Genomic DNA, 13634 nt, shown 5'->3' with positions numbered 1-13634 from the left:
AGCTGCAGGTGCTACAGAAATTGCTCAACCAGAACAAGGTGCAGCTCTTACCCTTGTTGCTGGTAAATCTGCTGAAAAGGAGTCCTCTGTTTCTATCAGAGAATCTCCCTCGCCAAATCCCGTTTCTAAAGATTCTTTAGTAGCCGGGAAGGTCACTCGTGTAGAGCTCCCTGCTGAGATGTGTAAGAAACCTCAATCGGCATACGAGTTGATGTGTTCCGCAAGGTTGTCATGTGGAATTGTTTTTAGTGAACCCAGACCTGCTCCAAGATCCATCGAGGTTGTTGGAAAAGGTAAGAATATTGAAACTCCGGTTAATGATGAGGTATCGGAGGCAACAAGCATTGTTGACCTCGTGTTAGATCAAGTCAAAGCCATTACGGCTGAAAAGATGGAAATTTTTGAATCATGGACCCTGGAAATATTGTCTGCCAAGTACAATGAAGCCCTATCAAATTCTGAAATAATCCGTGAATGGAAGAAGCGTGTAGCCAATGAGAAGAAAGCTCTCAAGTGGGCTAAAATTTCAGATGTGGCTGAAGCTCTGAAGAGAAAGGATCTTGTTGAAGTATTCTTAAGTGGAAGAGCACTATTCCTAATTCTTGAAGCTAGAAAGGCTAATTTTAACCCTGTTGAGAAAGGCTTTGAAGTGGAAGTAAAAGTGTTGAAGAGACTGGACGACATCATTGATAATTACGTCTCGGTTGCTACCCGATACTTTCATGGCGCTAATTGCTCTGGAGCAAATCCTTTTGATGATGATGAACCGATGAATATCTTTGATGTTAATGATGATACAGATAAGCTAGATGTTGCTCTCTTGATTGAATTTGGGAATCTTTCTGCTGAAGAAAGAAGTATTTTGGATCAACCTGTTCAAGAGAATCCTCATTTAGAAGAAGAAAAAGTGATTGTTCAAGAGCCTGAACAAGCCCATCTAATGAATGAAGAAGAAGTGATTGTTCAAGAGCCTGAACAAGCTCATCTAACGAATGAAGAAGAAGTGGTGGAAGAAGATGTTGTCGAGGAGTCTGCTCAAGCTCCTATTGATGAAAATGTTGTTATATCCCCTGTTGTGAGAACAGAGGAAGCCCAAGAGAAGGTGGCTGAAGTTTCTCAACCATAGATTATCAGATTTGAGGGGGAACCCTCCAAAGAAAAAGATGTTGAAGAAGAGAGTTCCTCATCTGAGGAGGAACAGAACCAATATGCTAGTTATGTCAGGCCTCTTCCATTCCCCAATATCATTGCTGGAAGTGTTCATGAAAATGTCAACAATCCTCTTCACTACTCTAGAGATTTGTATGAAAGATTTCAGAGAGCTGAAAGGGAATTGTTAGAAGAAGAGCAGAATGAAGTTGGGAATGAAGCTGAGAAGGATCAACCGGAGCAATCCATGCAAATTCATACCCATTTTTAACCCATTCAGAGTATGGCAGCAGAGTCTCAAGAGAATTCATCTAATGAAGAATCCTCTGCTAAAGGTATTAAGCTTCTAAATTCTATGACTTCTGTGCTCTCATCTCTTCAGAATAACGTGGTTTCAATGGGATCAAACATGATAAAGGCTTTGAACACCCAGAAAGAAGAGAGAAAGGAATTTGCTGAGGTTGTTCTTACTGAATTGGACAATTCTATGAAGAAGAACATGTATGAGACTCGCATCTCAAATTCAAACTTCTCCAAATTTTAAAAGAAGCTCTACAGTCGTCAATCTGAAATGATGGACCTTGAAAGGCACATCAATGATGGTCGTCATATAGAGACTATGGATGAACTCAGCTTAATGAAGAACCAGATGGTGGAAATCCAAGGATGTTTAAGAAGAACAGATGGTGAACGACTGGAATTTGCTGACTCAATTGTAAGAAAGTTTCAAGTAAAGGAGAACGCGAAAGCTGATGCTGAAAGAGATCAACCTCGAATCACCCAAGGTGAGTCAAGCAGAAGAAGTGACGGTGTGTCAACCGACACTATATCTAGACGAGCACCAAGCAACGATGAAAATCCTAGGCCAACTAAAAGAGGCGGAGGTCGAAGCAATGGTGATCGTGGAGGTCGAAGCAGTGGTGGTGGTCGTGGTAGGCAATCTGGCTTTGATCAAAGAGGTCGTGCCAGTGGCGGTGATCGTGGTGGTATATCAAGTGGAAGCGGTCGTGGTGGTCGCAATCTTCCTCCTTTTCTAAATATGTTAACCGATCAAGACATGAGCCTAACCGATCCTCGAGTAAAAAAGGAAGAACAATCATTTTTTTCTCCTACTCTATTTAAGTTTCTCAAACAATGTTTCTTTGATGATGTTTTGAATATTAGTTTTGGAAGTTTGTGAAGTGTACTGTAAGTGAACAGGGTTTGTTTATTTATATGATGAATGCGTATTTTGGTATACATATGCAGATTTTAAATTTCATCATCAAAAAAGGGGAAATTGTTGGGTCAAATTATTTTGACTATGTGTTGAAATAGTTTGACTATTGGGATTTTGATGATTAAATGATTTATGCGCTTTGATACAGGTGTATCGAAATCATATTTCATGAGACTTGGCTCTAATGAGGCTCATTAGACCGATTTGGCATTAGATGCACAGAATTAGACGTGCAGTCTAACTCGTGGAGTTAGACGTGCAGTCTAATAGATTCCGTAATTAGACGTGCAGTCTAACTCGTAGAGTTAGACGTGTAGTCTAATAGATCTCGGAATTAGACGTGCAGTCTAACTCGTGGAGTTAGACGTGTAGTCTAATAGATCTCGAAATTAGACATGTAGTCAAACTCGTAGAGTTAGACGTGCAGTCTAATAGATCTCGGAATTAGACGTGTAGTCTAACTCGTGGAGTTAGACGTGCAGTCTAATAGATCTCGGAATTAGACGTGCAGTCTAACTCAGCGGAGTTAGACGTGCAGTCTAATGTATACGGAATTAAACGTGCAGTCTAACTCAACGGAGTTAGACGTGCAGTCTAATGTATACGGAATTAGACGTGCAGTCTAACTCAGTGGAATTAGACGTGCAGTCTAACTCATGGAGTTAGACGTGCGGTCTAATAGCAAGTGAAAGTTAGACGTGTAGTCTAACTCCTTCAGACAAGTCTGAAGTAGAACCGAAATTAGATGTGCAGTCTAACTCAGTGGAGTTAGACGTACAGTCTAATGGTTTGTGAATAATTAGACGTGAAGTCTAATTAGTGAAAGTTAGACGTGTAGTCTAACTCCTTCAGACAAGTCTGAAGTTGAACCGTAATTAGACGTGCAGTCTAATAGAAACATAAGGTTAGACGTGTAGTCTAACTCTTTCAGACAAGTCTGAAGTAGAACCGGAATTAGACGTGCAATCTAACTTAGTGGAGTTAGACGTGCAGTCTAATAGTTAGTGAATGATTAGACGTGAAGTCTTATTAGTGAAAGTTAGACGTGTAGTCTAACTCCTTTAGATTAGTCTGAAGTGATTGTAATTAGACGTAAGTCTAATCCGATTAGACCAGGCGGTCTAATGGATTTTTCTCTTAGACGAGGATGTTTGATTTCATTAGACGAGGTCGTCTAACTGAAATACGTCTAATGTTATGTTTAAGCAGTATACTTGAAGCTAACACCCGCCTACCCACGTGCTATAGTTGTACTCTACTCCTCCTCCACTTTCTAGTGAAGATTAGTACGATAGCTATATGCAACCAACCAACGAATGCCACGTAAGAGAATTTCCCTCATATTATTTGTTTTGTAGGTACATCTCTGATGGAATATTCGGCGCTGTACCGGTTATTGTACGGCCACGATCCTTGTACTCAGAACCTGTTGTGTACAATGGAGGCTTTCCAATGGAAGAGTGCCACGTATCATTCTAAAGATTCGACCGTTAGTCTCTGCCCAGTATTTATCAAATCTCAAGGACAACGGACAAAGAACTGAATTGCCAATCTACAATCTCTGAGATAATTTTGCTTGCCTGAATTATAGAGAGAAATCAAGCCTTTGAATATTCATACTGTGAAGCTGATTTCCTGATTGTACTGTGTGTGAATTAAGAGAGCTAGAATCAAAAACACCATTAACTGAGTGATATTCTTCATCTTGTAAATTGAACAGAGTGTGTTCTGTTCAATAGTGAGCTAAGAGTGTGCAAACTGTATTTGATTCGAATCATATTATAGTGAATCCTTCCGGTGGTTGGAAGAAGGAGTGACATAGGAGAGTTTCTCCGAACATCCATAAACAAACTGCTGTGTTCTTTCATTTCTGTCATCTTTTCATTCTTTATCTTGAGCTTCAAACCCAAGTAAACAATTCCGCCTTGATTCTGTTTCAAGTGTTTGCAAGGGTTTCCGTAGAATAGAAAGCGAATTAAATCTCTAACAAGATTTCTTTCAAACCGTTTTCATAAGCCTTTATCAATAGCCAGACCCCCCTCTCTATCGATAAAGCCGATCCTATCAAAAGACTTCAAATACTAGTCACCACTCGACAATACAAAGAAGTGAATTGCCAATTCAATATCTTCGTGACACATACGATTAACCATAATATAACATTTTTTCATGCACATATCATCCGTTAAAATTCCACCGTGAATAACGCTTCATCCAAAGAACGAGATCTTGAAAGAAAACTTTGACTCCCAAAATTTTTCTCAACAAAAGTTATATAGAATCATCTTAGCGAACAACTTTTAGCAATGCCCCACGTGTAATTTTTCCATATCTTCCAACGTATATCGTCTTGTTTAGACGGGAACACTTGTTTGTGTCCTACCAAAAGTAAAAACTCTATTATGGGATGAAGTCTTTATAATTTTTAATCTCCTTCTATATATAATTTGGCTAGAGAAACCACTAAACCGGTGTTGAAGCATGTTCTTAAATGTTACACTCTACATATAACAATGGAAGAGAGCTCAAGATACGTCATAACTAGACTTTTGACACTACACTAAATGTCGTCCCAAAAATTAATCGAAGAACCACCCCTCACAATGAATTTAGACTGCTCACAAAAACTTTTCCACATACACTAAATTCCCTTCAAATGCTACAATCCGCCAGATAATTAGACATTTTGGGGAACCAACCGAACCAATCATGACCATACTTACATCTGATTATCGATGCTTAAAGACTATCTGACTTCGTTCCAAATCTACTACACCATTTTGATAAAAGAGCCTAATTAAAATAAATAAGATCTCTAATATCTAAACCTCCATGATCTTTACAACATTTAACTTTATTCCAACTAGCTAGATGACAAAACGATGGGTTAAAAAATCCCCAAAGAAATTTACACTCTTTAGGAGAATGAATAACAACATCATATATGTCGGCATAGATGAAAACACACTTTTAATAAGGATTAATTGACCCCTTTCAATATTATTTTACTTTTCCATTTAAACAGTTACATTCCATTTTTGTGATAATCGGGTCCCAAAAGACCTTGAATCGTAATTTAGCATCTAATGGCAAACCAAAATATGTTGACGGAAGACCACCAATTCTGAACCCCAACACATATGTCAACCTCATCCTTCTTCTATTCGAAACAAAATTTGAAAAAAATATTTCTAACTTATTAAAATTAACTCGAATACCGGAACATACACCGAATAACCATAAAATATATAATATATTTTAGTTTAGTTTATAATATTTATTTGAATTATTTAATTTATTATGTTTATGTTAATTTTTAATTTTAATTTTAGTTATATATATTTTATTTATAAATTTAAGTAATGATAAAATATATGTGTTATTTTAATATATTTTATTTTAATATTTATGTGATATATATTATTTTAATTTATAAGATTTAAATTTTATTTAAATTTTATTTAAATTATTTAATTAAGCAATATTAATTTTAATTATATATTTTTTATATTGATAAAATAAAATAATTAATTAATAAGAAATGTATAATTAATGGTTAATTAATGAATTTAAAGAGAAAAGTTGTGCATTTTAGGAAAGTGAATTAAAACATGGGATATTGGGAAAGATTGAATGAAAGATGGGTAGAAGAAGAAGATATCACCCTTGGTGATGTGTAATGATGTTCTTTGAGTGTGATGTGTAATATGAGCTTTGGGTGATGTGAGTTTCATGGGACATTTCATATTATTGAATACATGTGCAGTTGTATGTGTTATTATTGAAGAACATGAGTTAAAAAAGATTAATTTATTGAATGTTCAAACAATTTATATAGCTTTGTATTTTAATTTTTTAATTTATGTTTTTGTATTTTGATTAGTAATGGTGATTTAATGTTTTGGATTATCATGATTTAAAATTTTGAATATTTATGATTGTTTTATATTTTAATTTTGAAATATCATATTTTAAATGTTTAAGATGCATGAAAGTTTGATATTTTAATTTTACAAATAAATTTGTTTCGAGTTCGAATCGAGTTTGAGCTCAAGCTCGAGTTTGAGCTTGAAAATTCAATTTTTGTTCAAGCTTTCGAGTCGAGCCGAGCTTGTAGGTAATATTGTCAAGTCGAACCTAAATTTATAAGCTCGTTCGAGCTCGAGTTCGAGTCAAGCTAATAAATATTTAATCGAGCTCTAGCAAACTTGAGCTCGGCTCAGCTCATTTGCAACCCTAGTCTGAGAAATGACATGTTATTTTGTTCAATGTATTATCAAATAAAGTGAAATATATCTTTTATTAACTTAAGAAGTTAACGTTATTAATTATATATTTTAATATAAATATTTTATTTTCAGTTTTTTCATTATTTTTTATTTTTATTTATTATTTAATTTAATAATATAAAAAATATATAAAAACAAATAATATTATAAATTAAATAATAAATATTTTAAAACTATCTAAAACATATTCCTAACATGTTTTCATAATTCATAAATAATTATTATCTTAATTTATAATTTTATTTTATAATAAAAAAAACTAATTATTTTTTTTAAAAATATTATAATTTTATTTTTAAATAAAATTATCAAAATAAACAAAATATATTTAAAAGTCACTGTCCTTTAAATTGAAGTTAATGATTTGAGTGATTAATTAATAAGAATAAATTAAATGATTATTAATTTTGTTTGGATTATTAAAATAATCCAAACCAAACAGAAAAACTCTTCTCTAGTCATCGTGGATGTGGCTGTAAGAATGTGTGATTCTCTATACATAAAAATATGATCCAGTCTAAGGTTATTAAAATCTCGAGTTGACTCTTAAAATCTTACTATTTTACGATTTTACATATGGTTAACGAGTCTGATTTTAAGTAAACTCTTAAATAGGTAAACTCTTACGATTTTAAATTTACGATAATAAGATTTTACGATTTTATAAATAATTTCGATTTTATAATTCTATACGATTTTACTTTTAATAAAACAAATTTATATTAATTAAATTAAAAATTAATGTTATTATTTATTTAAATTAATTAATTAATATAATTAATTTTGTAAATATAATTTTTATAGTGTAATTTACTTATTATTATTTTTTAATTAATTTTATATTAAAATATTAATTTTTAAAATTGACTAAGTACAAAATACTTAATTATATATATAAATAATAATAATAATATATAACTATTATTTTTTAAATTAAACTTTCACGATTTCACGTAAACTCGATTTCACGTAAACTCTAAATGATTTTACGAGTTTATAACTGTATAACGATTTTACGCAAACTCTCGATTTTGAGAGCCTTGATTCAGCACCTACCTAAGTGTACCTTTTAAATTTAAATGAACTATCATGTGATTCCTTATGAGTTATTATATTTTTCTAAATGTGGGAACAGATCACCAGATTACCTATGAATTATAGCTTGTTTGATACATGTTTTATAAATTCTCTGTAACAAAAAAAATATGATTCTAACCATCAAATTACACCGTTCCACACTTTATCTTTAACAAATTTAAATTTTAAAAAAACAAAAATTCAAATAATTTAACAAAATGAAAATAGAAACAACATACTTTTCCATAAACAAGATTAATATGAAACAAGACACGGGCTTGTCTTTGACCTACCATACTTGACCAGATTCAATCTTCACAAGGCTAATAAATATATGGCAATGGAAATAAATCCTAAATCTATAAAATGTATGCATCGCTTCTTTTATAATTAGAGCCCTATGACAATAAACAACAAGATTCAAGAATGGATTAATACCATTTAATTTCAACATATCAATTAAACACTTACAGCAATCTTATCTCTAATTTAAACAAAATTTGCATTTATGAAAAGAAAAAATGAAGAAAACTACAAATCACCAAGGTCTTGAAATATGTTACTTGTTATTAACCAAAACAAAACAAAAACAAACAAGAAACAACAAACCTAGTAGCCACCCTTGAGATCATTGACAACATCATACGGGATGGGAGTGACAGTCTCTAAGGTAGCACCCTCGACCATGAAACCTGGTTTGGGACCTTGTGGTTGTCTTTTTGTGCTTATGACTTCACCTCTTGCTTTTGCTTCAGCTTTCAGTTGGTCATTCTTTTTGGTCCTCAACTTGAAATCTTCATTGCATCTGGAAGGTTGAACATGTTCTATGCGAGCATGAATCCTTTTTTTGATTATCCTGTTACCAACCTGATTTTGTTTCCATGCATTACATGATTAGATTCAACGGTTTATCATCGATTGATGGAAAAAGATTATCAATTGAAGGTAAGGGTCAAATAGCAAGTGAACAGTATAAAACAGAAAAGAATTCTGAGTTCCCCAGGATGAGTTTTGGAATAAAGCTCTCTTCCATCATTGAAAATAGCACATTGAAATAGTTTAGGCTAGGTAAGGGTGAAACTTGAATTGAGGGTCCCATTTCAAATTCTTATAAGTTCTACAATTAACCAAAAAACAACCAAGAAAGATTTTCATAATGGGTGAAATATAGCACAAACTATTAGTTCCTGTATAAATAATGAATTTAGATCCAGAAAGAGTGGACAGACCTGCTTGTTGATTTCAATGCCGATGGCGCGCTTGGTAACATTCCAGACGCGGCCAGTACGACCATGGTAGAACTTATGTGGCATTCCCTTATGGATGGCGCCGTTCACCTTGACATCAACATAGTCCCCAACATGGTAAGTCCTCAGGTAGGTCGTAAGATGAATGGTACCCTTCTTGCGGAAGCCTCTGGCGAACAGATCTCTGGTTCTCGATCTCAGACCGTGACCAGCCGGCATCTTGTCTCACTTTCAATTTCTCTCTCTACTCCGTGGCTCAAAAGAGTGGCCTATCAAACCCTTATGAGCATAGTTCAGTGAATGCTACCTAGGGTTTGCATGGGTGCTTCATTAATCATAAGGCCCATTAAACATGTTTAAAGTCAGCCCATTAAACGTGTAACATTCAGGCCTATTATGTTTTCAGATTGCATAGTTAAAATAAAAGATTACTTAAAACCTTCCTCAATTATAAACTTTTTAAATTAAGGAGTTACTTTAAGAATTTATTTTAAAGTATATTACTATTTTTTATGTTTAATTAAATTATAAATTAATAATAAATAAATTGACACTAAAAAGAAAGTTGATCAATCATTTACATAGTTAAGATAAATAATAAGTCTTTTTTTATTTATAAATATAAATTCATTTTTATATTTTATAAAATTATAAAATCAAAATTATCTATAATGTCCTACAATTTTATCATTATAAATTTGAAATCTTTATAGTATAATTAATTTAAAAATTTACATAAATCAAACTAGTAGTTCCTATAAAATTGTAAAATCATACAATTTTATTAATAATTGTAAAAGCTTTTAATAGTTATAATTATGAATAATTTATCTATGGATTTTCTTAGATAATTAGGTCTTTTTAATAAATATATATTAAAAATAATAATTTAATTTTACTAAATTTAATATTAATAGTCAGTTTTATATCTCAACAAAATATATATATATATATATATATATATATTTGGTTATATTTAATAATAGTATTTCTTTTCTGCTAAATAAAAAAAATATAATTTTTATTTTATCCTATTCTCTCTCTTTTGGAAACCCATCTAGCCAAGCTAAGTTTGGAAAAAAAATTGTCAAAACAATTAAATTACACACTTTTATATTTAAAAAATAATAAATTAATCTTTTAAGTCTTTTTTATTTTAATTAAATAGCTGTCTTAGGTGGTCTGTCTTAGCATCTCGGCTTCATGGGTTTACTATGATCGGTCCTGAATTCCAAATTTTTACCGAAATATCAACTAGTCATAGGAACAAGATGGGTATTTATAAATAAACTCAATGAAGACGGTTTGGTCACGATGAACAAAGCCAGATTGGTGGCACAAGGATACAAACAGGAAGAAGGCATTGATTTTGAAGAATCATTTGCCCCTATAGCTAGGATTGAAGCTATTAGGATTTTTCTAGCATTTGCTGCATTCAAAAATTTCAAAGTTTTTCAAATGGATGTTAAAAGTGCATTTTTGAATGGTGACCTACGTGAAGAGGTATATGTTGAGCAACCACCCGGTTTCAAAAATGCTGAACTACCCAACCATGTATACCGGTTAAACAAAGCTTTATACGGTCTAAAGCAAGCTCCTAGAGCCTGGTACGACACACTAACCGCATTTTTGTTAAAACATGATTTTACCATCGGTTCGGTGGACAAAACACTTTTTAAGTTTGAGAAAAAGGAACATATCCTACTTGTTCAAATATATGTAGATGATATCATCTTCGGTTCAACCGATCCTAAGTTGTGTGATAAATTCTCAACCCTGATGACTAACAAATTTGAAATGAGTATGATGGGAGAATTAAGATTCTTCCTAGGTCTTCAGGTTAAGCAACTCGAAGAAGGAACTTTCATAAGCCAACCCAAGTATACTAAGGAACTGCTAAAGAAATTTGGGATGGACACATGCTCCTCAACCGCTACTCCAATGAGCTCATCGGTCAAATTGGACAAAGATGATGAGGGTCAAGCAATTGACCTGACAGCTTACCGAGGAATCATCCGTTCTCTCCTATACCTGACAACAAGTAGACCGAATATTCTTTTTGCGGTCGGTGTGTGTGGAAGATTCCAGGCTAATCCAAAACAATCTCACTACACAGCCACAAAGAGAATCTTAAAATAACTTAAGGGAACTCCTGACGTCGGTTTGTGGTATCCAAAGGACTCATCTTTTAACCTAACAAGTTACTCAGATGCAGACTATGCAGGATGCAAGGTTAATAGAAAACGCACAAGCGGAATATGCCAATTCCTAGGTGATCGACTTGTTTCATGGCACAGCAAGAAACAAACATCAGTTGCCACATCAACCGCAGAAGCTGAATACCTGGCAGCCGGAAGTTGCTGTTCACAGCTTCTTTGGATTCAACAACAACTGAAAGATTTCAGCATCACAGCCGAAGAGTCCCCAATCTTCTGTGATAACACAAGTGCCATAGCAATCACCTACAATCCGGTTTTACACTCCAGAACCAAGCACATTGATATAAGGCACCACTTCATTCGGGAACATGTCATGCTGAAGCATATCCGGCTAGAATACGTACCGACAGATCAACAAGTAGCCGACATCTTCACAAAACCTCTGTAGGAAGCTAAGTTTTCTCAATTCAGACTCACACTCGGGTTAACCGACATTAGTCAGATCATTCCTAAGGATGCTTAAAAAGGGAAATCGGTTCGGACAGACAAAACCGGTAGTTCATCCTAAATTGTCGAATTCCAAATTTACCAAGGTTTCTATGGAAGAACCGCCTGGTCTATCAGTCAGAGTAAACCGACCGGTTACTTAGTGCATGCACCAAATAACCGCATCAGACGAACAACTGATAACTGACCGGTTCGGAAATAGTTTATTTCGGATTATTTGGCTTCCAAACAAATGTGGAATAATTATCTGTGTTTAAACTTATCTGTTCTGAAAAACTGCCTTTTCAAAGTAAAACTGGTCATACCTCAAAAGACGTGAAGATATGATATCTTTCACAGTCTAGGCCTATGACCAACATCCTAGGCTGTAGACATGCTTATTTCATGCAAAATATTTTATCCTATGGTTAATAGACATCATTACCTGTGACACACTGGATAATAAGATCATCCCTCCACTAATATATAAGTTGAGCAAACCTTAAACAAAACAATCACAAGTTATAACTTATTCTCTCACTAAGACAAAATGTCTCAGTTTCCAAACATCCTTCAAGTGGACTTCAAATCTGCTCTAAGTACTGAACACTACGATGCCTTCAAGATGATTAAATCACTTGAAGACACCGGCCTTCAGCACTTCCTAGATGACAAACACGTCATCTACCCTGAATCTGTTCTGGAATTCTTTTACAATGCCAGAGTTTTCAGAGGAACTCCTCACTTTGACACACATATTCAGTCAAAAGTAGGAGGGATTGTATTCGACTTCACCGAAAGCGACTTTGCAAGATGTTTCGACCTACCAAAGCAAGGGCTGACCGATCTCAATGTTCTGGCTGAACTAAAGGCCGAGATCTCCCTAACCTTTGCCCGGTCAAATCAACTCGTTGATGACCACGGTGCCAAGTCACTGTTGAGAGTTGAATACCAGCTTCTCAACGACGTGATCGGTCGAAGCATCCTGGGAAGGGATGTGACAAACACCTATTGTACCGCTGCTTTCAACATGATGGCCGCTATAACCACGGGTACCGGTCAACTGGACAAGGGTTCTGTTCGACGACCTAATCTGGATGATTAGCGTGCGAATAGTCGGTCTCGTTCCTCAACTAAGCTGTCTACTTCTGGAGCTTGGAGTTCCAACCTGTCCAGGCGAAGGGTTGAACCAAGCCCAAGTACTCACCAAGGAAGTCACCGACTCATTTTATGAGCGGTTTGAAAAAGCTTGGAAGAGGAGGAACCGTCACATCAACCCCAACGGTCACACCAACTCCAGCGGATATTAAGTCACTCCTTCCTACAACCGGTCATTTTGATGTACGCACCGGTTGTATCTTTGTTCAACTTCTTTTATGATCATTTCGGCTTGGTTTATGTTATCTTCGGTTTCAATCGGTCACTTTTCTTACAACATCCGTCATTAATAAAAAGTAACATTTAATTAATGTAGTAACTCTCAACCGCATGAGTAATTGCTATCCAACTAACTTGGTTACTTTTGAACTAGATTCTTACCTCGAGCTCCGTAACCGGTCAAAAGTAACCTCTTCCCAATACATTTTGAAACCATAAATATTCTCTTCACTAATAAGACAAAACTGATCTTCAACATTAAATGCTGATATGTTCCCTCCAAATTCAGATGTATATAAGGAACCACCCCCTAATCAACTTAACACATCTCAAAACAAACATTTCTTGCACTCTCTCTCTCTTAGAAAAGTTTGAATCATGCCGAGCCGAACTCTAGGAAACTTCCTGAGCATCGATTTCGATTCCTGTATGGAACACGAGGACCTGGAAACCAAGGAGCTCATGTTTGAGTCCCTCATTGACACCGGTCTTCGCACTTTTCTCGAAGAATCCGGTCCTATACTTCTTCCAGATGTCAAGACCTTCTTCAGAAGTGCTTGTATAAGAGGAAACTACATTATTTCCACAGTGAGAGATCATACCTTCTAGCTGGATGAAGCCGAATTCGCTT

At 34.6% G+C, this 13634-nt stretch overlaps 1 protein-coding gene across 1 annotated transcript; it reads right to left on the bottom strand.

The window, feature by feature from the left end:
- Positions 1-8153: 8153 nt before the first annotated feature.
- On the bottom strand, positions 8154-9264 carry LOC124938601 (60S ribosomal protein L21-1-like). The gene is made up of 2 exons (XM_047479072.1): positions 8964-9264; positions 8154-8601 (listed from the first exon to the last, which is right to left on the bottom strand). The coding sequence occupies exons 1-2, from the start codon at positions 9198-9200 to the stop codon at positions 8344-8346; spliced, it is 495 nt and encodes a 164-aa protein (XP_047335028.1). The 5' UTR covers positions 9201-9264; the 3' UTR covers positions 8154-8343.
- Positions 9265-13634: the final 4370 nt, after the last annotated feature.

The sequence above is a fragment of the Impatiens glandulifera genome, chromosome 5, assembly GCF_907164915.1.
Source record: "Impatiens glandulifera chromosome 5, dImpGla2.1, whole genome shotgun sequence".
Taxonomy (NCBI): Eukaryota; Viridiplantae; Streptophyta; class Magnoliopsida; order Ericales; family Balsaminaceae; genus Impatiens; species Impatiens glandulifera.
Note: the sequence above shows the minus strand (reverse complement) of the source record. Positions and strands in the feature narration are given on the sequence as shown.

Coding starts and splice junctions, on each gene's coding strand:
- LOC124938601 (XM_047479072.1), bottom strand. CDS start 9,200: ATGCCGGCTGGTCACGGTCTGAGATCGAGAACCAGAGATCTGTTCGCC. Junction 8,602..8,963: donor GCATTGAAATCAACAAGCAG/GTCTGTCCACTC, acceptor AAACAAAATCAG/GTTGGTAACAGGATAATCAA.